At 48.8% G+C, this 27,975-nt stretch overlaps 8 protein-coding genes across 8 annotated transcripts; 4 read left to right on the forward strand and 4 right to left on the reverse strand.

Annotated features, from left to right (window-relative positions):
- Window positions 1-478: 478 nt before the first annotated feature.
- P175DRAFT_0502922 (lytic polysaccharide monooxygenase auxiliary activity family 9 protein) lies at window positions 479-1,488 on the forward strand. The gene has a single exon (XM_040897503.1). The coding sequence runs from the start codon at window positions 585-587 to the stop codon at window positions 1,395-1,397; it is 813 nt and encodes a 270-aa protein (XP_040750773.1). The 5' UTR covers window positions 479-584; the 3' UTR covers window positions 1,398-1,488.
- Window positions 1,489-2,084: 596 nt separating this feature from the next.
- P175DRAFT_0510647 (uncharacterized protein) lies at window positions 2,085-9,173 on the reverse strand (the record flags this gene model as incomplete). The annotated part of the gene is made up of 12 exons (XM_040898529.1): window positions 2,085-3,222; window positions 3,247-3,396; window positions 3,427-3,633; window positions 3,664-3,725; window positions 3,762-3,937; window positions 3,965-3,999; window positions 4,036-4,099; window positions 4,124-4,156; window positions 4,196-4,307; window positions 4,338-4,831; window positions 6,883-6,912; window positions 7,673-9,173. The coding sequence occupies 12 exons, from the start codon at window positions 9,171-9,173 to the stop codon at window positions 2,085-2,087; spliced, it is 4,002 nt and encodes a 1,333-aa protein (XP_040750774.1).
- Window positions 9,174-9,746: 573 nt separating this feature from the next.
- Window positions 9,747-10,998, reverse strand: P175DRAFT_0440347 (putative nuclear pore protein (SEH1); the record flags this gene model as incomplete). Its single annotated transcript, XM_040894013.1, has 3 exons — window positions 9,747-9,853; window positions 9,909-10,746; window positions 10,813-10,998. 3 exons carry the CDS (start codon window positions 10,996-10,998, stop codon window positions 9,747-9,749), a joined length of 1,131 nt encoding a protein of 376 aa, XP_040750775.1.
- Window positions 10,999-11,378: 380 nt separating this feature from the next.
- P175DRAFT_0502925 (UDP-N-acetylglucosamine--dolichyl-phosphate N-acetylglucosaminephosphotransferase) lies at window positions 11,379-13,032 on the forward strand. The gene is made up of 3 exons (XM_040897504.1): window positions 11,379-11,701; window positions 11,808-11,988; window positions 12,046-13,032. Exons 2-3 carry the CDS (start codon window positions 11,818-11,820, stop codon window positions 13,018-13,020), a joined length of 1,146 nt encoding a protein of 381 aa, XP_040750776.1. The 5' UTR covers window positions 11,379-11,701; window positions 11,808-11,817; the 3' UTR covers window positions 13,021-13,032.
- A 173-nt stretch (window positions 13,033-13,205) lies between these two features.
- Window positions 13,206-14,795, forward strand: P175DRAFT_0502927 (aldo/keto reductase). The gene has a single exon (XM_040897505.1). The coding sequence runs from the start codon at window positions 13,412-13,414 to the stop codon at window positions 14,660-14,662; it is 1,251 nt and encodes a 416-aa protein (XP_040750777.1). The 5' UTR covers window positions 13,206-13,411; the 3' UTR covers window positions 14,663-14,795.
- Window positions 14,796-15,089: 294 nt separating this feature from the next.
- On the forward strand, window positions 15,090-17,920 carry luA (3-isopropylmalate dehydratase LEU1). Its single transcript, XM_040897506.1, has 4 exons — window positions 15,090-15,312; window positions 15,372-15,403; window positions 15,492-15,566; window positions 15,673-17,920. The coding sequence occupies exons 1-4, from the start codon at window positions 15,213-15,215 to the stop codon at window positions 17,776-17,778; spliced, it is 2,313 nt and encodes a 770-aa protein (XP_040750778.1). The 5' UTR covers window positions 15,090-15,212; the 3' UTR covers window positions 17,779-17,920.
- Window positions 17,921-18,165: 245 nt separating this feature from the next.
- P175DRAFT_0300208 (uncharacterized protein) lies at window positions 18,166-18,587 on the reverse strand. Its single transcript, XM_040892813.1, has one exon. It carries the CDS (start codon window positions 18,464-18,466, stop codon window positions 18,254-18,256), a length of 213 nt encoding a protein of 70 aa, XP_040750779.1. The 5' UTR covers window positions 18,467-18,587; the 3' UTR covers window positions 18,166-18,253.
- Window positions 18,588-19,004: 417 nt separating this feature from the next.
- ags2 (alpha-1,3-glucan synthase Ags2) lies at window positions 19,005-26,583 on the reverse strand (the record flags this gene model as incomplete). Its single annotated transcript, XM_040900881.1, has 6 exons — window positions 19,005-19,053; window positions 19,105-19,615; window positions 19,669-19,874; window positions 19,936-25,896; window positions 25,959-26,134; window positions 26,230-26,583. The coding sequence occupies 6 exons, from the start codon at window positions 26,581-26,583 to the stop codon at window positions 19,005-19,007; spliced, it is 7,257 nt and encodes a 2,418-aa protein (XP_040750780.1).
- Window positions 26,584-27,975: the final 1,392 nt, after the last annotated feature.

Raw genomic sequence — 27,975 nt, forward strand, 5'->3', positions numbered from 1 at the left:
GCATCTCCCCTTCTTATCTGCCAACATGAGGGAGTCTTGGACACTTGAGCAAGTCTCAACGCATCTCCACAGCCACATTACACACTGCACCACCTCATTGGTCTCTTTCCAACACCGACAAGATGAATCGAAATCAGAATCAACCTCATACATCCGGTGAAAGACGATACCTCACCCAAGAGGCTCGGCAATTGCGCTGAGATCCAAGAGCTGATGACCATGGCTGGGGTAAATTCCTGTTTTGACTCAGAACTCTAGCCGTTCCGTACTATTGAATGACTTGACTGGTATCCCGATATTGCATCCTAGCCTTTGCCAAGAGCTACATATCCATACTCTGTCTAAGATATGTGAAGAACATGGGGGAATTGCCTAGTTTCCTAATATCCGGGCAATTCCACTACCCCCCCTTCAACCGGATACGAGGAGAGTGAGGGAGAAAGGTATAAATTGGATCACCTGAATTATGCAATGCTTGCCCTTTCTCCCTCAGCACATCTATCTATATATCTTCGTCCACTTCCCCTTCTCACTAAGAGAGAGAAAAAAAAAAACAAGGCAAACAAGAAGAGCAAGCAAGCACGATGTTGTCCCACATCCTCCTCCTAGGCACCTTTGCCTCGCAAGCCCTTAGCCACGGACACGTCACCAATGTTATCGTCAACGGCGTCTCCTACCCAGGCTGGGACATAGGCACCTTCCCCTACATGAATGACGCCCCCCTAGTCGCCGCCTGGGGCACCCCCAACACGGCAAACGGCTACATCGCCCCAGACGCCTTTTCCACCGCGGACGTGATCTGCCACGTGAACGCCACAAACGGGGAGGGCTCGATCCCCGTCGCGGCAGGGGACAGCATCAGCATTCAATGGACCGCATGGCCGGATTCCCACCACGGACCCGTGATCGACTATCTCGCGGACTGCGGATCGAGCTGCACGACCGCGGAAAAGGCCACGCTGGAGTTCTTCAAGATCTCCGAGGTGGGACTGGTGGATGGTTCCGTTGTCCCAGGGACGTGGGGCACCGACGAGCTCATCAAGAATAACAACTCGTGGCTTGTCCAGATCCCCCGCGACATTGCGCCGGGGAATTACGTGCTCCGACATGAGTTGATCGCTCTGCATGGGGCGCAGACCGAGAACGGCGCCCAGAATTACATGCAGTGTTTCAATTTGCAGGTCAAAGGTTCTGGATCCATGCGGCCCAAGGGCGTTTTGGCTACGGGGCTTTATACGCCTACAGGTGCCGGGATCTTGGCGGATATCTATAAGCCGTTGTTGACTTATACCATTCCGGGGCCGAGTTTGATTGCCGGTGCGACAGCGGTGGCACCAAGTACGTCTGCGATTACTTCTACAGGGACTGCCATTGTTCCCCAGGCTACCTCATCGTAAGGAGGTCTTTTGTTTCTTTCTTCGTCTCTTTTGAATGAATGTGGAAAATGTTGGTGTCGAGACCAGCGTCCGGGGATGCCTGAATTGGGCCAAGTTGGACTGAGCCTAAAGTTAGCGTCACTCGTTCAATCTGTATATAGTTGAGTATGCGTATTTAGCTTCACTCAACAAGCCAGTGCACAGCTTGCCGCACTATTCTTACATGATTATCTTGGTACTCTTATAACAATGCTAGAAAAAGAAGATCAAGTCTCCATTCCATTCATCTGGGCAGCAGACACTAACCCGACAATATTTCACGGGAGAGAGACAATGAAAAAGAAAGATAGTACAGACAAATCGTGAAGCAAGAGGCTGCACATAAGTGATCGGTATGATCTATGGGGAACTTGATATTCCATGGCCCATCCTTATTCCTGTGAATTCCCATGATCCATTATTTCCTTCCAACACGCCGATGACGCCGCCCTTAGATCAATAAGTAATAAAGCACCCAAGCCCATGAATGAACGCCGGTCCATTCCAGTCGTTTACAGATAAAAAAAAAAAAAAAAAAGGGTAATAATAATAATAATAATAATAATAACAGAGAAAATAAAGGGAGAAATTTCCACCAAAGACTTTAAATGGCCAAACAAGGGTACGGTTGTCCCTTCCGACAACTCCCGAACAAAGCGGGAAGGGGGATTAAGTAACGGGAGGGAGACGCGAGGCCTGTGTCGAGCCAGCTACGTCTTTCATCGCAACATCGGTAGTAGTTGGACGCGCTGTGTTTGTTGGATGGTTGTTTTCTGGTTGAGCGCTGCCTGTGGCAGTCGAGGAATCTCGTTTCTCCGGAGGTTGTTGGGTGGGTGGGGTGGGTGGGAGCATTGCGGTGGCCTGGGACTGAGTCTTCTCGGAGGTGGGAGTTTTTAACGTCCCTCGTTGGATAAGGTAGTCGCCTAGACTAAGCTTTTTCTTCACTGGGCTGGGCGCAGTCACTCCGGACCCCGGAACAACCGTCACAGGGTGCTGGGAGGCAGGATCCAATGTGGATGGCGATGATACGGCTGGGGATATTGCGGAGCTAGGACTGGTAGCCGATGGTAGAGAGGTAACGTTGTTTGGTGGGAGTGGTACGTGGAGATCAAAGCGAGGACTTTTGGCGGGTTTGGCCCCCGGTATTCGAGCGTTATGCGCAGCAGTAGAGGGCAATGGCGGAAATTGTGGTTTTCCTGCACTCCGCCCGAAAGACGGCGAGACATCTAAAGGGGCATCACGGCTCTGTGACATGCCGGATTCTGTCCCGGTCGGTGATTCCACATCACGCATTTCCACATCTTCCCGCTCACCTGACACACTAGGGGTCGTGACAGTAAGCGGCGCGGCTCCGTGGGGACTGGAAACAACCGGCGAGGCGTTGTGTATGACATTTGACTCGAACGAAGGGGAAATTGGTTGTTGCTGTTGGATCTGTTCCAATCGAACACGATCAGCGTAGCAGCGTTTAAGCAGACGTTGGGTGAGGGGGAGAAAGCCGGGTCGTTGTGAGGACGGAGGGGAAGGCATAGCTCCATTGACGCCGTCGAGTTCCGCCTGGGTGGCGGAGTCCACGTACGGGGCGCGACCATGCGGATACGGCGCGGAAGGTGTACTGAGACCAGATGGTTTGCGCGGAGAACCGTGGCGGCCGGCAGACAATGGAGGTGAGTATGACTGGCGCTCAGCCATGCCAGTGCCCCCAGTCTGCGTTGACTGACCACTGACGCGTTTCCTCCGTTTATAGGATGCTTGCTGATCCTGCTCTAGTTGCTGAAACTTTTTCTCTGCGGCAGCAATCTTGCGTCTTTCGCGGGCAGACAGTCCCGACTCTCCGAATAGAGGAGTTTCATTGGGAGTTTGCAGCGTTGGGGTGAGATCACGACTGTGGGTCTGGCTACGGATGGAACCCGACGCGGAACGACTGTCAGCGGGGTCATCGTCATCTAGGTTTTTGTTGACTACTTCACTCCCTGCACGGCTGTTAGTGGCAGGAGGCGTAATGTTGGACTTGCTTTTTGACTTTTTTCGCTTCGCTTGAACCTGCTTTGAGATAGCATCTGCCTTCTTCGGATGTCGGCGTCGATCCGTGTTAGAGAGCAGGCAGTTGGGAGGTGGGATACAGGCACAACCACCAAAATTCGCAAGTACATTACTGATGCAGGTTGCAGCCATATCTTGAGCATTATCGCTGGACTCCTGCTTGACAAGGCCATTGCTTGACCCGAACAACTGGGCGTCCAAATACCACGTAGCGGTAATCTCAGAGTCTGGGGCGATTTCCTCTTTTGCCACAAAGCAAAAGTGGTACTCTACTTCGTTCGTGATGTAGGTTTTCATCGTCACGTTCGGACGACAGGACCGTCGGGCGTAGCGGAGCATACTGCCTTCTTGTCGACTGTCGATGTAGATTGGCAGCTGGGGGTGGAAGAAAACAAACGGTTCAGGATGACGGAGTTCCTGCCAGCGGTTACTCGGGTCGAACGAATAATCACGGAGAAGACCAATTTTCCCGGTGATTTCTCCGACAATTTCGTCCTTGGCGATACGATCTTGGGTTTTTAGAATCCTCCAGGTTGGGTGCCTCCCATCGATTTCGATGTTCGGTTCCGCGATCGACTCTAGGGATAAGGAGGGCCAGTGCGAGCGGTCTAAGGATGCACCGGACCAGGTGAAGACGTCTTCTGCAGAACGACCGTTTGCCACACGGGCGAGTGCTGACGGGTCAGTAACCCAGGAGGCTAAATCCCCAGCCAGGGTCAAATTCACAAAGAGGTTACAGTCCATATTGGCATGGCCATGATCATTATCGTATAGGTGGAGAAATTCATGGGAGTACAGGGGAATCACCGGGCCCGAAGGCTTAGTTGGACTCATGGATGCGGCCGCGCGCTTACGAGCATCTGCAGCCAATGTTGGCACTCCCGAGGTGGAACTGATGGACCCTGATGCGCGATGGCTGGTTTTCACCTTCTTGGGAGGAGGTTGGTCCCGGGCGCTGGAGTCGGACCGCTGATGGAAGCCATTTACCTGATCCCCAAGCTCCTTTGTTTTCTTCTTCTGGCTCTTTGCACCGGATCGCTTGGATTTCCGGTCACCGCCGTCACTTTGCTCCCTGAGACGCTTCTGTCGCTCGGTAGCGCGCCGACCGTCGAGATGACGGGGCTCGCAATCGACACAGTTATGAACATCAGGGACATCCCGGCCATGGTAATAGCACTCAATGTGCTGCCATGTTTCGCAACCCTCGCAGAAGACCGTGTTCCCATCGTCATCCTCGAATGCACAGATGCATTTGATGGTATACGGCTCTTCATCCTCGGGCGCGAGAGAGTCCGAGATAGCGCCGTTGACGATGGGTGAGTTCAGGGGGGCGGTGACCGGGTAAGGCTCCGTGGTGGGATGCGTGATGGCGACTGGGGAGGTATCTGTCATAATCCGACAGAACACCCTCTCCCAGGATCAAAACGAGGAATGCGCGGATGTTCGGTAGGAAGGTAAATGGATGGCTTGTGGGACCCGGTTAAAGTCCTCGACACATACCACCTATCGTCCGCGTACGATCACAGCCTGATGAAGCGTCACGTACACAGACTGCCTCACCTCGCCTTGTGAGGTGATATACAGGTTGATAGAGGTTTCGCGTGTGCACGAGTCGCGACTAGGTGATGATGAAAGATGAACGCCACCTGTCCGCCAGCTCAGAAAATGTACGTCACTTCAGCTAAGGATAAGATAAAATTGACCGGAGGATTGCGGCTCTAATAAAGGCGTCGTGCTCGTCTGCGACCGTGGAAAAAGGAGGTATGGGTTAAGGGTCGAGAGTCGAGGAATGTAAGCAGGCGAGCAAGCCACGAATCGCATGGAGAAGGGACGAGGACGAGGACGAGGACGCGACGGACGAGAATGAGAATGAGGAAGAAAGAGATAAATAAAAGAAGAAATCGATATGAAAGGATGAATGGGAATAAGGAGAAGAGATAGGGAGCACGAATGGAGATAAAAATCTAAGAGAAGGAAGAGTGGGCGAAAAAGAGGAGAAAGAAGAGAAAAGAGGAGGAGAGGAGGAGAGTCGAGGAAGACGGGATAGATGGAGGGAGAAGAGGAAGTGGGTGAAGTCGAGGGATTCGAGGAAGCAGTAGAGGAAAGAGAGCGAGAATAAGTTAGTAAGAGAGAGAGAGAGAGAGAGAGAGAGAGAGAGGGAACGAGGAGAAGAGGAAGATGAGGAGCGAAGGAGGGAAGGAGGGAGAGAGAGCGAAAGTAAGAGAGGCACAGAGAGAGAGAGAGAGAGGAAAGAAAGAGGCTAAAGCCACAGAGGGACCATTCAAGCAGTGCGTCCCAGGTCCAGGCAGAAAAAGGAAAAGCGCCGAATATTTTTTCCCGTCCGGTCTCGTCACTTGTTTGTGTCTGGGGGAGGCGATGCTAGTAGTTGGTAGTATGAAGGTGAGAGGAGGAGATGAAGAATGCCATAGTTTCTTAACTAAGATCTTTGATTGTCCTTGAACCTTTGGATTTAGTAAGTTAGATTCTTGTTTGTAAAAAAAAAAAAAAAAAAAAAAGAGAACAATCAAATAGAAAGCCCAGGGCGAGAAATCAGAGAGGGGGAGGATCCGGTTCTGTCTTTCTTTACTGGAGGAGAGGGGGAATGGCAGCCTGAGAGCTCAGGCCAGTACGAATACGACGCCTGGTCTGTTTTCCGGCAGGGAAGCTAGTCTCAATCGGGGAAAATATGGGGGCATAGCAAAGATCAGGTGAGAGAAACAACGAGAATGACAGAGAGAAAGAGAGAGGGAGAAAAGGGAGTGTGTTAGTAGTAGAGGTTGGTTAGTGAGCAATATATCAGTATCATTCTGAGTTTTTCCAGGTTGGTCGATTATCTCCCTAGACAAGAGTAGCATCATCATCGTCTTTAAGTAAGATCGTGTCATCCAATGTGGGTTCCGGTCACAGAATTGCCCGGGATGACAGGGAAAAGAACATCGAGTCAAGCAGGCGACAGCATTATCGACATATACCTGTTGAACCGGTGTTCAAGCAGCCTTGAAGGATGTAGGAATAAAAAGAATTCTGGTCTTTCCTCTCAACCCAGACAAGAAGTGGAAGAAGATCTCTTCGGACCTGACGCTGATGGCAACAATGCCATCTCAGCAAAGGCACCAGGTAGATCCTGAAGATTGCTTCTCGTCAATAATGATAATAATGGAAATAAAGGTAAAGGCGAAGACAAGCCAAGTAGAAGAGTAAGAAGAGGAAGAGGAGGAGGAGGAGGATAAGGAAGAAAAGGAAAATGGGTAGGAGTTCCTGATGAGGAGAAGTATCAGAGCCCAGAAGCGGAAAAGAAGTGGACCACAACATGGGCAAAGAGATGCAAGGATCCTGCTATCTTGGTTTCTGGGTTCGATATATGATCTAGTGTTTGGAGACATTCTTGGCCAAGAGAGGGAAATAGAATAAGAAGGCGAGGAACCTAGAGAGGAGAAGCATAGGGTGGGTTGGGCTACCAGTGATCAGTAGTTCAGATGAGAAGTGACGGGGTTTACAAGACAAGAAAGCAAGGAAATAAGTATAAAAACCCAATCGTACGGTGATGGGGGGGGGGGAAGGGAAAGAAAGGGTCACAAAGGGTGCCTAAGTAGGTAATCAGGAGCAAGTCATCTGAGCGGGAAAAGATAGCAGCAGAGCATAGTATAGGTATAGCATAGTAAGAAAAAGAAAAGAAGAAGAATAGAAACACAGAGGGGCAAAATTACTAGCCAGCGGTTTGTTGTTACCACTGGGACTTGGGCCATCAGAGGGTCGCCAACGGCCACAAAACTCGGGCGGTGACAGAGGAATACAAACAACAGATTTAGGAGAGAAACAGTTTGATATTAGGATCTTTGCTGGGGCAGTTTTAATGTGCGGTACTGCAGTTGTAGTTCCTGTTAGGGGCTGATGATTCCGTGTGTTGCAGGAAAAAAAAAAAAAAAAAAAAAAAAGGGAAGATGACAGTTTGCTGCCTCAGGCAGCCGTTACTCTCAAATTTACTACATGGGCTGGTCAGAATCATTATTTGATTTATCAAGGATTTCTAGCACAAACTTATGCCCGTCTAGAGGGACCTAGCGCAATAGAATGGAAGTCGTTGGAATTATAACAATACTTGGCGTAACTAAGGCATTGGCCGTCATTACAGGAAAAGGTTGTTATAGTTATCTACTGGAATTTGTCACCTCAAGAAGAACCCGAGTTTAAAGAACGTGCAGTTGGTCCCTCACCCTCACCCTCAGACCTAGCCGGCTGCAGCTCCGTACCTTCCGCTGGGACGTGATTAACCGCCATCTCTCTATCATCCCCAACGTCCGGCGCCTCCAAGTTGACAGGCTTCGGGTGAATTGTGTGCTGAATTTGATGTCCAAAGTACATGAGCAGAAACAAAATAACCCCAATGAAGGCGGGAATTGCATTCCGGGGATTAAACTGCGGCCGAGAGCGAAAAACAAAATGTAGAAGATTGGCAACAACCATTAGAGCACTCGCGACTAGAGAAAAATAGGTCCCAACGGGTTGTAGAAAGGAGCGGTGCATTGGCCTGGATCCCGGGAGGCTAGCGGCTTGTCGGAAGCGTAGGTAAACAACACTTGAGCACATCCAGGAAATATATCCGGAAGTAGTAATAAAGAACATGAGGTAATTATACATAGCAGAGCTCGAGATTGCCATGGACAAGAATGCAAAATAAGAGAATCCTGCGGAGACAGAGATCGCGATATAGGGAGCACCCCATCGGTTGCGAACCATCAATATTGCTGGAGCATGCCCGGTTTCGGCCAGCGAGTACAGAAGGCGCGAGGCCATGTAGAGAAAGGAACGGCCGGAGGCCACGGAGGAAATGAAAATCAAAGAGGTCGCAATCACCGGAAGCGCACGAATTTTGGCATTTTTGATGCCTACGAGGTAAGGCGAGAATCCAGCGCCGGTGCCATTGTTCGTGAGCAGGGGGTCATTATAAGGACTCACCAGTGTGGTGGCCAGCGTGCTCAAAGTATAAAGAACAAACAAAATAATGTTGCTAATCCTGGCCTGTTGCAAGACTCTAGGCCCGGGGTGGTCCGTCCCTCGCTCTGACTCAAATTTCTCCACCCTTTGCACGGTCAATTCTGGGATGAATATGAAGGAAATGGTGCTGCAGAGAAGGCACTCTAATAGACCAAGAAAGCGCCCCAGGGCTCCTTTGAACAAGAACTCATTCATAGCGCCGGGGTTGCGCCAGTAATCGAAGCCTCGCGCTGGGGGGCTGGGAATACCTCGGATCGATAGGCAGAATGAGACCATGATGAGGACAATGGTAGTTAACAACTTTAATCCAGTAAAGAATGTTTGGGATCTCATAAACATTCTCTCAGGAAGCATGTTGAAACCGAATATCACAGACATAACGATACCCATGCGCAATGCAATTTTGGCCCCGGGGTGCCAGAGTCCAAGATTGACCATCGCGGTCGTGATCTCAAACGGGATTAGCATCGCCAGAGTATACCAACGCAGATACCCGGCCGAAAACCCCAAATGGCTTGTAGCGTATCGGTAGGTGTGAGTAATCAAGGTGCCATTTCGATCGGGGACGTGGGTTGCGATCTCTGCCAGAGCTGTTGTTAGGCAATATACTAATAGCGATATAAATACGTAGGAAAGAAGCAAGGACGCAGGCCCCCCCGCTGCGAGTGCCTGGCCTGTCCCAATGAACAGGCCCGTTCCAAGGGTAGGGCCAATCGTCATTGCTTGCGATAAGAATAAGGAGGGTAATAGAATCGGGGAAGATTATTGTTTCATGAGGACATTTCAAGAATGGAGATGATATGGATGACGGTCTGGCATTGATTCGAAAATAGAACACCCAATGATAGGGGCTCTAGAAGATGCAGAGCGCCTGCTTTCCTAGGTCCTCAATGGGAGGTCTTAAAACAGCAGGAAGGAATTTATAGTGGTCACTGCCTCGACAACTACGCTGCATGCGCATCATGTCATAGTTCCCCGGTGCTGGGAGGTGAGGAAGGAGCGAGGGCCCGAATAATTTAAACGACCTCGGAATGGATAGCAAAAGCAAATGGAGCACAAATTAGGATAGCTTAGGTGGGAGGCGTAACAAAAGAAGAAGAAAGAGACGAATGGGTATCACTGTCTATAAAAAGAGACAATCAAAGTGGTCAAGAAACCTGCGGAATAAGGTGCCTCCCTCAAAACAGACACGGGTAACCGGGTAACGCCTTGCGGATCATCAAACCCCATATCGGGTGCTCTCGCTTGAAAAAACATTGAATACTTGGATCAAAGTCCTGAAGATAGGAACCTCTATTGGTAGGTCATGTCCGTTTCGGCGTATTCGAGCCATTCGCCCGATAACGACTTCTTCCAAAATCGAACGATGCCGTCGTCACCAGAGGAAATAAGACAATCCCCTGTAAATTGGTTGGTAACTATAGACAGTGATGCTGGGGAATTCGCTGCACTTACCAGAGTATGAGAAACCGACTTGCCACACGTCTAGATGTTTGCTATCGATGCATGCAACCTCTCGACAGGAATGCTTGAATTGTGAGTCACCGGTAGTCGAACGGCTAGTCATAGACATGGGCGTGCGGTTTGCGAGGGCAGAGCCAATGCCTGATTGTGCAGTTGCGCGAGATGATTGTGATTGTGTCGACATCTGAGAGCTGTGCCGGTTGGAGCCTTGTGATCCACTCGAGGCAACGGAAGTATACACTTCGAATACTCGAACGAAGCCATCCTTACATCCACTAGCAATAAGGTCATAACCTCGGACCGACCCATTAGCCCAAGATAAATCTCGTACTAAGCCCCCATGCCCAGTTAATTCAATGGCGGGATAGAAGCGGCGATTAGCATCGGTCCGGTATATCTTCACACTATCCATTGCCGCCACAACGAGGGACAAACTTTTACGGTCCCAGGAGGGAAGAATAGAATGTGTGATATCCGTTGGATCATGGTGGAACTGCACTTTGAAGCTGGTTTCCTCGCCTCTCTGGGGAGCGGCGCAAACTCGAAATTCATCAACGGTCTGCCAGTCCGCAAGTGTATCCGGAGTGACGGGCTCCATAATCATGAGAAAGCCGTCGCGAGTGATAAGAGCAAGCCATGACTCTAGGTCAATGTTACGGAAATCAATTGAGACAAACGGATGGCGCTGCGGTGCTGTCAAGCGAAAGATAGCTCTAAACCTCCGGCCGGAGTTAGGTGGCTGGGTGACATCTTCCTGCCATATTTTACATTTCATATCTTCACCCACACTGCCAATATGTTGGCCAGTGAAGGGCCCATTCCAGGTCGCCTATGCCAAAGTTTAGAAAATGAAGATGAGACAAAAACGCGAAAGGGTGAGTATGGTCCTGCTTACATCGCGGATCTCTGCGTCATGGGCACGCCAGGTATCAGTTAATTGCCATTCACCATCTTTCTGATCCCACACCTTCATACGATGGTCAGATGAAGCAGTCACAATGCGATTGCCATAGAAATTAAACTTGGTCACGGTCACCAAATCACGATGACCGGCGTCGAAGTCGGCGAACCCAGATGACATCGCAGCCCGCACACTCCAAATAAGAAAAACCCGACCACCAACTCTAGGTAGGGCATGTAGAAAGCAGTGTGTTGATATGAATCGATGGACGGAAAGAAAAGTGGTGGAAGAGCTCTCTACTATTCTAGAGGGATTAGACCTGCTGCACCATCTCTTTCTCGCACTCTCTCTCTCTCGCACTCTGTTTGCATATGAAGCAATTGCAATTGCAATTGCCAGGATGGATCACGGATCCTTGATTACATCAGCAGCTATGATACACTAGTCCTCTTTGAGCGAGAACGTGCGCGAGAATTGCGCAACTCACCGCCTTCTATCGTTCTCGCGACTCCACTCGGCAGAATGACTGTATACTATTTATTCTGTAAAAGCCAGATTGCAGTGGACTGACTCTTGATGATGCTGGTGGAGTGAGAGAGAAACGGGAGAAGAGGCGCTGATAGATCTCTTGACGCAAGATGAGTCCCGCTACGTCAAATTCTCTTTCCCGTCGAGAGTCCTGGACACTCCTGGTTCTCGCAGGGGCTTGCATTGGCATTCTGTTCAATGCCTTCGGGGGTGAAGGAGCGCCTCTGGCAGCTTCCATCGCCTTCAGCGGTATTGCTTTTGCTGTAACATTCAGCATGATCAGATGGCTTGGGCCGGTGTTTGTAAAGGCAGGCCTGAGTGGGAAGGATATGGCAAAGCCCAAACGGCCTGTCATGTATGTGTTCTTTCTTTCTCCTTCTTTCGCGTTGTCTTTTGATTACCAATTATTGTGCTATAGATTCAAATGAAGGGGTTACGTTGCTGACTTGTTTCGAATCTAGACCGGAAACTATGGGTGCTGTTTGCGCCGTGGTTTATCTTTTGGTCCTGATTTTCTTCATCCCTTTCGCCTTCTATCAGGATATCGTCGCAGCCACCTCAGGCGGAGGCAATCGAGACGTTGTACTTGAAGTACACCATGTTGAAACGGGTCGCACGCTGCACCGGTTTCCTCATGAACGGGTTTGTGTTCCTGCTATTTTGTTTGCTGTCATGAATCGTCTACTAACAAGCGCCCAGCTCGCCTCCTATCTCTCTGGTCTTCTATCCCTTCAGTGTATCGTCATTCTTGGAATTGGCGATGACCTCCTCGATATTCGATGGAGGCACAAAGTGCTTATTCCAGCGTTTGGTGCGATTCCCATGTTGATAGTCTACTTTGTGGATTTTGGCGTCACCCATGTCGTCGTTCCTGTGCCTTTGCAACGTTACTTAGGCTCCTTTGTTGATCTCGGCTTTCTGTACTACGTGTACATGGCCGCAGTGGCTATCTTTTGCCCCAATTCCATCAACATGCTAGCAGGAATTAATGGAGTGGAGGTTGCCCAGTCACTCGTGATTGCGGTTTTATTGATGGTCAACGACATATTGTATCTCATCACCCCATTTCGACACCCCGCTACTGACTCGCACTTATTCTCGCTTTACTTCCTGCTGCCCTTTATCGGAGTCTCGTTTGCTCTTCTATGGCACAACTGGTATCCGTCCAAAGTGTTTGTTGGGGATACATATTGTTACTTTGCGGGCATGGTTTTTGTTGTTGTCGGGATACTGGGACATTTCAGCAAAACCCTCATGCTTCTCTTTATCCCGCAGATTTTCAACTTCCTATATTCGACCCCTCAGCTTTTCAACCTGATCCCCTGCCCACGGCACCGACTACCTAAGTTCAGTGCCGAGTCTGGACTCTTGGACGCTTCTGTGACCGAATGGGTAGTGGCCCCTTCACCCTTAATTGCGGCTGCTTTGGATCTCTTACATTATCTACGTCTTGCCCGTGTCCATAAGAATGACAAGGGCCAGATTGTTGAGTCGACGAATCTGACTATTCTTAACCTGTGGCTAGTATGGATGGGTCCAATGCGGGAGGATCGGTTAGCGTTAAGCATGGTGGTAGTCCAGACAGCGTGTGGGCTTTTTGGACTCTTTGTACGTCATTGTTTAGCCTTACTCGTATTCCAGGCAGATAACCGAGCATTTGGTGTTATTTTGTAAAACCACAAAAAAATATATATCAATTTATTATTATCACATTCTATATTTAGAGCGATTTTTGTTGGGACTGCTGACACCTTTAACTTAATTAATTAATTAACCCCGATTGTTCTTTGCTGACTTGCTGACTGATCTCGTCCACTTTTAGTTAACTCCGCCTATTCTTTTGAACAGCATCTGCACCAAGTGTACAAAGGGGTTAACACGGAGTATATGGAATTATTTCCCTGTCGACCCATGGATCTATCTGAGCTCTTGTGCATTCCACCTTAACCGGATGACATGCTGTGGTTCCTCTGTCTTCACCATGACGCTTGTCTCCGTCTCTCCACCTTGCTGCTATTCTAGCGGTGTTGCGCAGCTATAACTTATAAATACTGGAGGATTTCCAATGGCAGAAGAAGAAGAAAGAAGCGAAACCATCAGATCAACCTTCACTACACTTGGAAAACATTACTCTCTAATATCAATCCAATTCAGCCTCATCATGACCGACTTCCTCAAACCAGCACCTGAGCCACTTACTGAGCTAGGTCGCTATCGGATTCTTTCCTCAACAGCGGGGATTCGTGTATCCCCGCTGCAATTGGGAGCCATGTCTATTGGCGAGGCATGGTCGGAGATGATGGGATCAATGGATAAGGAGTCATCATTCAAACTCCTGGATGCCTTTGTTGAAGCGGGCGGTAACTTTATTGATACGGCCAACAATTATCAGAATGAGCAATCGGAGGCTTGGATTGGCGAATGGATATCACTCCGGGGCAACCGTGATCGACTTGTGCTCGCAACCAAATTCACCACAGACTATAGGTCCCATGCGGTTGGCAAGGGCAATGCTCCAAATTCCTGCGGAAACCACCGACGCTCTCTGCACATGAGCTTGCGTGATTCCCTCCGCAAGCTCCAGACAGACTGGATTGATATCCTCTACGTCCACTGGTGGGATTACACCACCTCTGTTGAAGAGATCATGGACAGCCTCCATATCATGGTGGAGCAGGGCAAAGTGCTTTACCTGGGCATCTCAGATTCACCTGCGTGGGTTGTAAGCGCCGCTAACACCTATGCGCGCGATCACGGCAAGACCCCCTTCAGTATATACCAGGGACGGTGGAACGTGATGCTGCGGGATTTTGAACGGGATATCCTCCCCATGGCCCTCCATTTCGGCATGGCCCTTGCCCCTTGGGACGTGCTCGGCGGCGGCAAATTCCAGTCTGCAAAGGCAATGGAAGAACGTCGAAAGGCTGGGGAGGGCCTGCGGTCTATGATTGTATCAGGAAAGCAGACACCGGACGAAGTGAAGATGAGTGAGGCTCTGGGTCAAGTGGCGGCTGAGCACGGTATTGAGTCAGTCACGGCCATTGCTCTGGCCTACGTCATGGCGAAGGCGCCTTATGTGTTTCCCTTAGTCGGAGGCCGCAAAATTGAGCATCTTCATGATAATATCCAAGCCCTGAAGATCAAATTGACCCCGGCGCAAATCGAATATCTCGAGAGTGTTCGTCCCTTTGACGTGGGGTTCCCCCAAAACATGATCGGCGCTGATCCCAGGATCACTGGAGTTCCAGGGCCCTGGTTGGCAATGAATGCGCAATTTGCCCTCATGCAAACTTCAAACCCGATTTCTCCTCCATAAAGGAAGTCTTATGTTGGGACTCATCTAAGAATGATAGGAGATGGCTTGGTGGTTTAATTATGGGAAGATTGAGGACAGGTTGCTACAAATAACTTTGTCGCCAATTTGCACATTAGTTTTGACTGTAAAATGAACGATTTCACTCATAAATCCTTGTGAATTGCATATATACTCCTCCTCCCTACCTGCTAGACTCACTCTGTAACTATTAACTAGTTAACTACGGATGCAGCCCGTTAGTAAGCGTTTCTGGCCGCTGTGGAGCACCGGTACCGGAATCTTTGTGCGAACAGTGGGTCTTACGATTGACCAATCAAACCCGGGATATTGACTGCTGACCCCCCGAGATCGGAACAGCCCCTCGATGTTGAGACAGCGACATCGCGGCACAGAAGATTTATTAACAGCCTGTACAGCTTCTGCTTCTGTTAAAGCTCATCATCAATCGAGCCTCAATCCTTGTTGGAGATATTCAACTGTTTGCAAGTTACGGATTTGCTATACCTTTTAACCCCCGTTTCCCTCGTTATATCTACACCTACCACCCCTCATGCCTGGTGCGGACAGGAAGCCCAAGACCTTGTATGACAAGGTTCTTGACCACCACATCGTGAATGAACAGGAAGACGGCACTCTCCTAATCTATATTGGTATGTCTACTATATTCTAGTCCTTTTGTTGGGAATGATTGCCCTAACTCCATCTACAGACAGACATCTTGTCCACGAAGTCACCTCTCCAGTATGCCTTGCACCGACCCCTATCAATTTGCATTGCTTGATGTTAAATTGCCCTGTTTGAACATACCTGACTCATTCGTCTTGAACAGCAAGCCTTCGAAGGCCTTAAGAATTCCAACCGCAAAGTCCGCCGGCCGGATTGCACCTTGGTTACCGTTGACCACGTATGTACCAAACATTCCCACCCCATTTTCTTCCCATTTTCTTCCCTTTTCTTCCCTTATGATCGTCGACCATTCAATCACCCGCCGCTGACCGTTGACACGTTAGAACATCCCCACCTCCTCGCGCAAAAACTTCAAGAATGTCGAAGAATTCATCGAAGAGAACGATTCCCGCCTGCAATGTACTACCCTGGAGGAGAACGTGAAGGATTTCGGCCTTACATACTTTGGTATGGGTGATAAGCGACAGGGTATTGTCCACATTATCGGCCCTGAGCAGGGTTTCACCCTCCCCGGCACAACCGTTGTCTGTGGTGACAGCCACACTTCGACCCACGGCGCCTTTGGTTCCCTTGCCTTCGGTATCGGTACTAGCGAAGTCGAGCACGTCCTTGCTACTCAGACCCTCATCACCCGACGCAGCAAGAACATGCGCGTCCAAGTAGATGGTGAGCTTCCTGCCGGTGTCACCTCCAAGGATGTCGTTCTGCACATTATTGGAGTCATTGGAACTGCCGGTGGTACCGGTTGCGTCATTGAGTTCTGCGGATCTGTTATTCGTGGCTTGAGTATGGAAGCTAGGATGTCCATGTGCAACATGTCCATCGAGGGTGGTGCGCGTGCTGGCATGATCGCACCTGACGAGATTACTTTCGAGTACCTGAAGGGCCGTCCTCTGGCTCCCAAGTACGACAGCGCCGAGTGGAAGAAGGCTGTCAGCTACTGGTCTAGCTTGGCTGCTGATGAGGATGCCGTCTACGACAAGACTGTCGTGCTGAATGGCAGTGACATCATTCCCACAATTTCCTGGGGTACGTCTCCTCAGGACGTTATTCCTATCACTGGTGTCGTCCCTGGCCCTGATGACTTTGAGGATGAGAACCGCAAACTCGCCTGCAAGCGCGCTCTCGAATACATGGGCCTGACTGCCGGAACCCCCATGAAGGAAATCCCCGTTGACAAGGTCTTCATTGGTTCTTGTACCAATGCCCGTATCGAAGATTTGAGAGCCGCCGCCAAAGTCGTGAGAGGCAAGCACATTGCCGCCAATATCAAGCGCGCTATGGTCGTCCCCGGTTCCGGCCTAGTTAAGCAGCAGGCCGAATCTGAGGGGCTCGACAAGATCTTCAGCGACGCCGGTTTTGAGTGGCGTGAAGCTGGTTGCTCCATGTGCCTGGGCATGAACCCTGATATCCTTTCCCCCCAGGAGCGCTGCGCCAGTACCTCTAACCGCAACTTCGAGGGTCGCCAGGGCGCTGGTGGTCGCACCCACCTGATGTCCCCTGCCATGGCTGCCACCGCCGCTATTGTTGGCAAGCTTGCCGATGTCCGCGACCATCTCGTTGCCAGCCCTGTCCTTGGCAAGGCGCAGCCCAAGGTTAACGTTCAGCACGAAGCCGACGAGCCCGAGACTGAGGACGAGCTGGAGCGTATCCTGGACCAGCCCGCCGACAATGAACCCCACACCAACACCTCTGCCGCTGGCACCAGCGCCGGACTCCCCAAGTTCACTACCCTGAAGGGTATTGCCGCCCCCATGGACCGCAGCAACGTCGACACCGACGCCATCATCCCCAAGCAGTTCCTGAAGACCATCAAGCGCACCGGTCTTGGCAGCGCCCTCTTCTATGAACTCCGTTACCAGGACGGCCAGGAGAACCCCGACTTCATCCTCAATCAGGGCGTGTACCGGAACGCCAAGATCCTCGTTGTGACCGGCCCGAACTTTGGCTGCGGTAGCTCCCGTGAACACGCCCCCTGGGCTCTCCTTGATTTCGGCATCAAGTGCATCATCGCCCCATCCTTCGCCGATATCTTCTTCAACAACACCTTCAAGAACGGCATGCTCCCCATCGTCATCCCCGATACTGCCGTGCTCCAGAAGATCGCCGATGAGGCCCACGCTCACCGTGAAGTCGAGATCGACCTGGTCAACCAGGAGATCAAGGACGCCGAGGGTAACAAGCTTGCTTCCTTCGATGTTGACGCCTTCCGCAAGCACTGCCTCGTCAACGGTCTCGATGACATAGGTCTTACCCTGCAGATGGAAGACAAGATCCGCACGTTCGAAGCCAAGCGTACGCTTGAGACCCCCTGGCTGGACGGCAGCGGCTACCTGAAGCGTGGTCGTCGCGGTGCTACCATGGTCGAGGCTGCTCCTGTCCCTAAAACCAACCGGGGAGATGTCAAGACCGAGCCTCTGGAATGGTAGTGGCAGCTTTCCTGATTTCTTTTCTTTTTTCTTTATTCTCCTCCCCTCCTCCCCCCTTTTACTACCAATCTCGCCACGTTTCCTTTTGCTATAATCACGAAATTTTTTCCTCTTTTGTTTTTTTTTTTTTTTTTTTTTTTTTGTCGGAGTTCGATACAAGCGTATGTAGCCACGCATACACAAAAGCATCACTCTCCCTCCTGGCTTGTTGGGGGATTGGATACATACATGCATGGGTGCCATGTTCGGGAATTTGTTTGTTTTACTACGACTACGAGTCAATATACCAGATAGGAATGAATCATAATAATAAGATTGATAATGTTCAACTTCTCACTTGCTCTTACACATCTTCTCCTGGACAGGAACTGGAGTTCTTTCAAATTGTCTATTGTAATTATTAAGCACTGATGCCATAACTAGTTAACTAACTACCTAGATATATAACTAAACAGGTGGTAGTACCGAATACACCCTAAATATGAGAGACAAATGCGAACAAGGGAAATTGAAAACGCTTCAGATAGGCTAACCCAGAAAGAATCGATATCTCAACTCGTGAACAGTAAATAGACCCTGATGAATAAACAAGCAAGCAAGTAAATAAACAAATGCAGGAAACTCTATTAAATAAAAGGGGAAACAGGTGAAGAAGGCAAGGTAAACACAAGATCCTCACCCAATTCATCGAGCATCCAAAGAAAGAAAAAAGAGAATATTAGATAAACTTCAACCAACAAAAGTCCCAACCCTAACTATTCATTTCCATTTCCTTTCTCACATGAACACAATTCGATTCTATCCATTTCAACATGACAATTGACAACGTAGCGTATTGACATTCAGCATTCAGATCCATTAGAGAATAAAATCGTGAATCGGAAAAAAAAAAGGAGGAAATATGCAGTTGGAGAACGAGGATTGATGGATAATGGATAGCTTCAGAGTGGTCGTAGTATTTATGAGCTCGGTGTCGATGATGATATCGAAGGAGGTGTTTAATGTACAAAGGGGTACGTGTGTTTGCCCTTTTCTTTTTCTTCTTATATTCGGTCTGGTTCGGTGTGATTTTTTTTTTTCTTTTTCTTTTTGAACTTTTTTATTTCTTTCCGTTTTTTTCTCTCGATATGCTCAATGTCGTTTGGAAGGGTGTTTGATCATATCGACAGCTTTGGTTCACGTTATGGTATGGAAATAGAATGGGTAGGTTGAAATCAGTCACTCTCTTAGGGCTTGGTAAGCTGCTCTTTCCGGAAGAACATCAGGAACCCGGCGCTACAGAACAACGTTAGTCAATTAAATGGAATCAGATGGAATAAGACATACCATATCAACAACTGGAAGAACAAAGCTATCCAGAACCATGCATTGGCGACAGAACTGGCTCCGTCCGTCACATCTGGTGAGATCGGCCCAGGACCGATACTATTGGGGCCAAATGCCCTAGCACAGATAGTGGCAATCGACCCAAGGACTTGAGATGCAAGCAACGCGAAGCAAATATGCATCCGAGTCAAAGTTTGGAGCAGGATCATACCGAATCCTAGACCCTGCAGGGAATCTAGAATACCCAACCAGAGCCACAAACTGCGAGATGCGAGAGCACCACTTGTATAACTACCCGCCCACGGAAGGAAGAGACCCATTCCAGACACACCCCACCATATCTGGGCCCAGCGGGGTGCTCCAAGGCCGCATGCAAATACAGGGAGGATCCAGCTGTGGGATTTGGATAGGTGACCGAATAGGAAAAGCAGCGCAGCCCAAACGATTCCGAAGAAAACCACCACGAGGATACCAATTTCCCAGGCTTCAGCGTGGACCGAGCTCCAAAGGACTATAAGAATATTAGCTGGTGTTGGACAGAGACATGTCCTGGGCCATACTCACAGCTCCAGTTGCGTCCATAAGGTGCACTAAGAAAGAAGTTTTGCAAGATAACAACCACAAAGTTCCAGAGAACGATCTTTCTTCTAAAGACTGATTGATAGAAGGAAGGAACCTTTCCAGGGGTTTGTCGGTAGTAGTTTGGTAGACCGAAAAAGACCAAGAGACCAAGAGCCCAAAGGAAGACAGCAATTGGGATGCAAATGGCACTAAAGAATAAAGTTAACAACGATTTAAAAGAATAGAATGGATATCAAAAGGGGGACGTACGTCATCTTCCAGCTGTCTGTAATAGCCGCCTGGGAATTCCCAAGGCCTTCAGTAACACCTTGGGATATCGATGTTCCCCAATACCATAGACCAATAACATAGGCTTGCTGGGTGCCTTGAATAAGACACGCACGGAAAATCCATTCCTTGACGGGAGCTCCATTTTCATCGCCAAAGTTGAGAGCAAAAAATAAGGAACCGCTGGATGATGCTGCCGCATATACTCCACTGCCAACATTCTGGATCCAAGCCCGAGAAAATTCATCGCTCTCGTAATGTGCTACACCAATGAGAACAAATGCAAGGCCATACAAGAACCAGGGAAGTGAGAGAACAACCACAGACTTGCAGAATCTGAAAAGAAACCACCAGATGATCGAAGTAACAAGGTAGACTGTTGCGATACCGTAAAGCTTTTCCGGTGTCTCTCCTATTTCTCCTGTAAGCAGGGTAATTTGATATGAATTTGCCGCAATGATTTGACCAAGGCCCAAAATGAATGAGTAGATAGGCCAGTCGAATATCCTGATTTGCATCCATTTCCTGAGACCAGAGGGAGGAACGTAATCATTCCCAAGGAAAAATTCATCTCTTCTCTTGTGCGCCTCGCTCCCACTTTCTCGCGACCCCACCTCATCATTAGAGATCGATCCCATAGGCGAGGATGTTTCCATTTTGGCATGGAAAACCGAAGAAGCAGGGGACTGATTCCGGCCCAGTTTGGCATCCCTAAATCTATCAAACCATTTCTTTTCACTCTTCTCAAGGTACTCTTCGATGCAAAGTTGTGATTCGGAGTTAGATCCATTCAACTTTTCCAACCTAGTTTCAAATATCTGGTAAAACTCCCCAGTACTATCTGTAAACGACGGGTCCACCTTCTGAAGCTTGTAATCTTTCTTTTCGCCGATGACAGAGTCCACAGAAAGGACAGACGCACTGCTGAGACGGTTGCCAGGCTCTGCAAACGGGCGTGCGGGTGGAACAAGAGTCTCATCAGGATCAAAGGTTCCCGAACTTGCTGGAGACAGCATGCCTCTAGACAGAATTGAGCTTTGGCTAGAGTGTCTGCGGGTGAAGAAGTCTCTAACTGAAGAACGAGAATGTTCTTGCTCTGTCGTTGCGTCCGCCCGGCGTCCCGCTTCTATCTGTTCAGGAGTGAGGGTATATTCGTCTTCGCCATAGAAACTAGGGATAATGTCATCATCGCTGCTTTCCTCCGCCATGGAAACGCTGGCGTTTTCATCAGTTCCGGTGTAACTGTTTCTCAACTTGCGGCGGCCACGACGCACTAGATGCCCAGGACCAGCCCGAACACCAAGCGACAACTGGCGACCAAGCCCAGTCCTGGGTTTGTCGTTGCCTCCAGGGCTTGGGTCTCTGCTGTATACAATTGTGTTGCGCTGCTGCGGTCCATAGGCACTTAGGCGGTTGAGATTCGAGTAGCTTCCTGATCGCGAATGCGCCAGGGGAGGTGTTTGCACTCCAGTTGGCGTCACCGTTCCGGTCGATGCAATAGTAGGGGTCATCATTCCGCTAGGAGTGTTGCATCCGGATGGTGTGTAAGGTTGACCATTGGCCTTGACAAGGCCCTTACTATGAATTCGGATCGCCGTTGACTGCAGGATTTCCAAATCTTCAACCCATTGGGCAACAGGGAATCGCTGCTTCGCAGATCTTGCACGCATTTTCGCTCTGACCTGAGGCTTAGAATTCAATGCACTTGCAATAGCGAGTTTAAATTGGTGTAGCAGATGTGCAGTTGTCGTAGACTCAACGTTATACCACCACCCGGGCATCTGGCCAAGACCACCGACACGAGCTCCAATACCTAGTGCTCCCTTGCGACCAAATTCAACAGCCACCAGGCCGAATGGTTCATCACGGGATGGGATCAAGGCGAACTCAGCCCCCGAGAAGATAAAGGGAGGAAGTGCCGTGAACTCAGGTCGAGAGTACACTCGCCCAGGATAGATTTTCATCATTCTTTCAAGCTTTAGGGCAGCAAATTTACCGTAAAGATCAATTACCGGGCCAACACAGATTAGCTGCACGTTGGGACGGGCTTCCAGAACAGCAGGCATGACATCAGCAATTAAATCAACACCCTTTTGCATAGACCACCGTCCTACAAAGACAAGTAGGTCCGCATTGGGGTTTTGATCTAACCCAGCCCATTCCTGAGCCTGACGTTTGAGCTCCCCCCGGCTTGCTTCATACTCTGGATCCACTTGGACTTCAGTATCTTTTGGTAGTTCCTTATTCCATTCTGCGGTATCAGAGGGGTCAGGATTAGGGAGATTCCCAACTTTCTTAAGACCCCAGAAAATTGGATAGCGAGCATATGAGCGCTTTCCATATTTCCTAGACACTCCCACAGCGCCAAATCCTTGTTGGTGAACACGGAGATAACTTGCGCCAGCATGGAGCATATTGAACACTTCACCGAATTGGACATACCGTCTTGCAACATCAACCTCAATGTTAAAAACAGAGCACACTTCATCCCTTTCCTTCTGAGTACGCATCGGCCACAGTCCTTGGAATTCCGCATTATGAAGTGAGAGGCACACAGGCACTGTCTGAGGAAGAAGGTAAAGTGGAGCAATAGAGCCATGGTAGTCGTTAATATGATACAAGTCAATAGGGAAACGCTTGATAACCTCTGCGATGCACTGGTTCCATGCAGAGTAATAGATGGCACTATCCAGATCGTCCATGCGAGGTGGATAAGGTTCTGCCTTTGATTGCTGACGGAATACTGGAGCATCCAGAAGAACATATGTAATATTGTTCAGGACATGGTATTGAACCTTGACTTCGTAGGAATTGCCGAGAACTGTTACAAATATCGGCTCAGCTGGCTGGTCCTCTGGATAATCGACACCTCCAACACACGGAACAACCCAGATCAAATCTTGGTGCCCAAGGTTCTTTCCCATCAACTGAGCCATGACTCCTAGGCCGCCAATCTTGATCTTTATAGCCCAGTCTTCGATATCATACTCCATGGTGGCTATGAGAACTGTTTGCCTCCGGGCGGAGCCGGTTCTGAAAGCAGGCGTGCTTTGAAGGAAGCCTGACTTGTTTGCGAGACGCAGGAAGGGGTTCAACCCTCCAAGTTTGTTGCTCTTTTTCACGAGGGCAAATGGAAGCAATGACTTCTTCTGGCTGACTCCAACTTGATTGAACTTGACCTGGTAAAACGACTTCATGAACGCATAAACGCATCCGACAGCTGTAACTATCGGAACAAGCCAAAGCAAGCAATAAACGATGATTTGGATGGCTCTTGATCCTGTGGGCTGTAAATGAATGCGCAAATCGCCATCGTCGAGCCAAAGATCCCATGACAGATAAGGAGAAGGAGGGATTTCGGTGACGTTGACAGATAGCGAACTCAGCGAGGAAGGTGGCATGCGATCCAAGACACCATCGGAATCCACATCCCCATAAACAAAGCTTTGGTCAGGTTTTCCATCAGGGTTCATGCCCCAGACGTTATATTGTCCTTGTGCAGGGAATTCGGTCCTAAGTCTGAATTTCCAGTATCCGTCTTTATCTTGTACCACCTTATTGTCAAGTCCAGCATCGTAACCGTATTGATTGTAAGGCCCATTGAAATATAGGTGAGGGAAACGTCGTTGGATATCAAAATCGTAGTCACCTTCCTGGACGTAGTCACTGCTGCCGGTCAATTTACTCCAGTATTCGACACGAACATGCTTCCCTTGCCATCTCTGCTTATTTGTCCCAGACCAGGGTAATTCGTCTATAATATCCTCTCCACCTTTATAGGGAAGCCAGCTGGAGAAAGAGCTGCCCCAATTAGTGGAATAGCGATATTTGTCAGCACCTACAGCCTTATGTTGAATGTAGAGTGTGCCATTATCGTACTGGTGGAGGAGGCTTGTGGAATAATTGGCGGTATTGAAAGTGATCGGGTTGTCTGCCTGGCCGATGCGAAGTAAAAAGTGATCCACAGCCCCAGTCGAGCTATCCCCAGCTTCGCTAGTCGCATTTTTGATTGTCAGTCGATGAATGCCATTGTAGACACCAGTTAGCTTTCCTGTCCAGACCCAAGTACTAGGAATTTGGGCAGTCCATTGGGTTTCGCTGGGATCCATGCTCTTGCAGTTGACATTGTCTTTGTCAATAGACGGTGTCTTGCCGGAGGCAGTGGTAGACTTTAGGGAGATGGCCTTCGTGACCGAGTCACAGTCCATCTGGGTGGAGAAGTAGATACTTAAATCAATATCCTCGGACTCATTGGGACCAACTGTTGAGAGCAGGGGCTCGTCATGTCCAGGAGTGATCTTAGTGACCATGGGGCTGGGACCAACAAAGCGACTCTTTGGAACAAATGCTTTGAACTCAAAGGCTTTGAGTGTCATGCTATCGAGACAGCCATTATACGCCTTGGAACCATTAAGATGAAGCTTTTGTGGGCTATCCTTTAGCTCATATTCATCATGTGGGTAGAACAAATTGACAACTGTAGTGCCAGTTGCGAAAGGTGATATCAAAGCAGTATCATTCTCACCACAGTCAAATTTATAGTCGACTGTCTTATTGTCGTTCTGGTAGACAAGCCAAATTGGCTGGTTATCAGCGTCGGAACCCAAGTCCTGATACTTTGAAACGCGGTCCCTCAAAATAGACCACATTCCAGTCTCTGTGGCTGTTCCGTTGGAGCCTGGATAATAGATATCATGGGTCTGTTTAGAAAGCTTCTGGACAGAGTATCCATCATTTAAAATGGGATAATCTTTTCTCAGCTGATACATATGCTTGATAATATTCCGAAGAGGGTGAGAAGGATCACGATGGTCGTAAGCCACAGTTTCATCATGGCATCCATCACGGCCTTTTTCAATAGGCCAATCATGATACTGGCTTGCATTGAGAGCGAAGCATCCATGAGTCTTCCAAGCTGTTGCAGGTGACATCGCCTGTCGACCATAAACATAGTTATCTGCGGTAGCATCTAGGATATAAAATCCCTGTTCTTCTCCCCAAAGCAGGAGTGGAATACCAGGAAGGTGGAGAGTAGTAATAAAAAGTCCTAGGAGTTGTCTTTCGATACCAAACTGGAGAGCTGGCCAGCGGAAGACGTCCTGATTTGTTGCGCCATACATATGGCGGGGATCGAATTTTCCAGTATTAGCATTAATCATATCATTGCTCATTACCATGACGTTCCATGCATCTGTCCAGTCCAGTGGTGTGTCGTAACCAGCTGCAAGATTGCCGCTAAGCCCAAGAAAACGAGTGAGGGATCGATAGACCGAATAATGGAAGGCAGCCCCATCAAGAGCCTGGAGACCATCTTCACGAAGAAAATACTGCTGATCCGACCTGTTTGTCATTCCCATAGAATCCATCGCAGATTCTGGGTATTGATTTGGCTGTCTGCCGCGCCCAAGATAAATGGAACCAAAATTGTTTCCACCAGTAATTTCACCAGGCAAGAAAAAATTGTCCTTTCCAACACTCCGGGCACACTCTCTATATGCGCTTGACATATCTCCGAGGGCGTCAACTGTAGCTTGCGTGGCTTTGTCAAACCGGAAACCATCGATATCAAGCGCTTTGATTATCATGCAGGAGTGTTTGGTCAATCGATCCCGGACTGGTGGATACCATTCACGAAGACGGTCTTGGACCGAAGCAAACTTGGCTAATTCACGCTGCCAGTCTGGGTAAACGCCAAATGCTTCTCGGTCACCATACTGGTCGAAGTCGCTATTATAACATCCCTTCAACTCGTCACGAACGTCCTGGTCAACAGGCCACCCGGTCTCATTCCAAAATCGGGGGTATTCGCAAGTTTCGTTATAGGAGTTTCCAAACGAGAAGTCCACATAATGGCGATCCGATTTCCAGAGGGCTTCGTATTCTTTGACGGAGAATGGGGTGGTAACATTCAAATAACCTTTGAAGCCGATCAAGTCACCCATACTAATTCGTTGATCATGGGTCAGCCGAGAGACACCTAATGGACTGGAGGGGGACAAACTTACGTTGCAATAGTGTTGTCAAATACCACATACATGCCACGCTTATGAATTTCCGAGATTGCATTTCTCCATGTCTGAATGGTACCATAATGTTGATCAAGCAAAGTTGTATCCAGAATTGAGTAACCATCAGCGCCCCAGGGCTGATTCATCAAAATAGTACCTGCAAGATAAATTCCCTAATAACAAGGAATATTAGCACATGATCAAATTTAAATCATGAAGGATAAGTATATAAAAACGCATAAAAAAAGGAAACAAGAGACAGCAGAACCTTAATCCCCATTCCCTGAATATAGTCCAATGTGTCCACCAAACCATCGGCATCGCCGCCGTGTCGCATTTGATTCGAGTTCAAATCATGTTCAAACAGAGTCCCGTTGATATTGTCGTTGGTGGGGTCACCATTGACAAATCGATCTAGAAAGAGGGTGTAAAATGGAAATCGCCAGCTTTTCGGAGACGGTGTGTATTTATGGTCTGGCCATTCTGGTGCAGCGTAGTCTAGTGGCGTAAGCGCAGTCTTGTTCACATTAAGATTATAGTCAACCAAAGACTGCTCATAGGGCCAGCCCGCGGCAGTCGTTGCCAATAAAGCAAGCAACGAGCCTGAAATCCCCCACTTCATCGTCGAAGGTTACTGAGGAAATATTTTCAGATAACCGACATGTGCTCCGAACCTCAATGAAGATCAATGCGGTAGAGATTTGAGGAGAGGGAGAGGCGGAGAGAAATCAGGTCAGGAGTCTATCCCAAACGGTCTTATGAATACTCTTCCCTATTTCAATTTCCCCCTCTCAATGCTCCAATATGGACGATGAGTGATTGGCAAGAGACAGCCGGGAAAGAAAAGAGAAGAATCCCGACGAGAATGTGCTACAGCGCCGGCAACGAGAGAGAATAAAAAGAGGACAAAGGGGAGGGGGAAAAAAAAAACAATATGCCCGAGTATATGTCCGAAACACTGCAGAAAAGTATGCAATCCAGAGGACCAGGAGAAAGCATTATTAGCTGTGGTATACCGATAGGAAGGAGGGTCAGCGAGGGATCGACCCTATCTTGAATTAGAAAAAGAAAACGATGATCCTTTCATGCCCTCAGTGTTACCTAGGTGCTCTAGCAGGATGAAAGCTAGATTTCCCAGCTTGGCAGGAAGGTAGACAGGCTGATGGAGACTTCTACCGTGTCTTGAGTGGCGTTGTGGAAACAGGTCTCTCCTTTGAAGGACCAGCCACCAACCCATCCATAGCAACTCGAGCTCCATGATTTGCTAGCTGGGAAGAAGACAGCCGAGACACCAATTGACTTCAAGCAAAGTTGATGGAAGGGGGGGGGATTGTGTTGTAGGAGGCCACGAAGCGAGGACCACCAGAGAGAATCAGATGCATGCAGGTCAGTAAAAACGGCGCAGTATACTATTTACTGGGCAGAGTCTATATTTACAGTAGTGGTATGAGAGCGGGGCTGGTGCGTAATGGTTCTGCGTATTTTTACGGGGGATTGCGTTGCCTCGACTCTATTAGGTAGGTTTTGAGGATGTATGATGTATCTGATATTCCACTCTTTTTGGCAGTAATAATAGATTAATGGGTATTTGTATGCTTGTTCTAATGACAGTCAAGTCAATCCTACGAGCCGGTTTCGATTTCCTTATCCCTACTGTGAACTCTATGCAAGATAGAGCTTGAATTCTATCAAGCAGATGAATAATCAACCCTATAGCGGTGGCAACCTCCTCTGAGAATACAAACGAAGACGATGAAGATAGCACCCGGTATGCCATATATTAGGCAATTGCCGCGTTAGCAATACTAGGCATGTAGGGAATCTAGCCATCACTATACAGACAGGTCTCACAGGGTTAATAAAGTAGTTATCAAAATGTATGCTTAAAAATACGACATGACACTTTATGTTCCACGAGGCGTTTTCTAAAGGAAATGAAAAGCGCCTCTTGATCTCGGCGTTCTTGCTTTGCTCTTATTGCTATTATTAAACTTCAATATTGATTAATGTAATT

The sequence above is a fragment of the Aspergillus ochraceoroseus genome, assembly GCF_002846915.1.
Source record: "Aspergillus ochraceoroseus IBT 24754 chromosome Unknown P175scaffold_6, whole genome shotgun sequence".
Taxonomy (NCBI): domain Eukaryota; kingdom Fungi; phylum Ascomycota; class Eurotiomycetes; order Eurotiales; family Aspergillaceae; genus Aspergillus; species Aspergillus ochraceoroseus.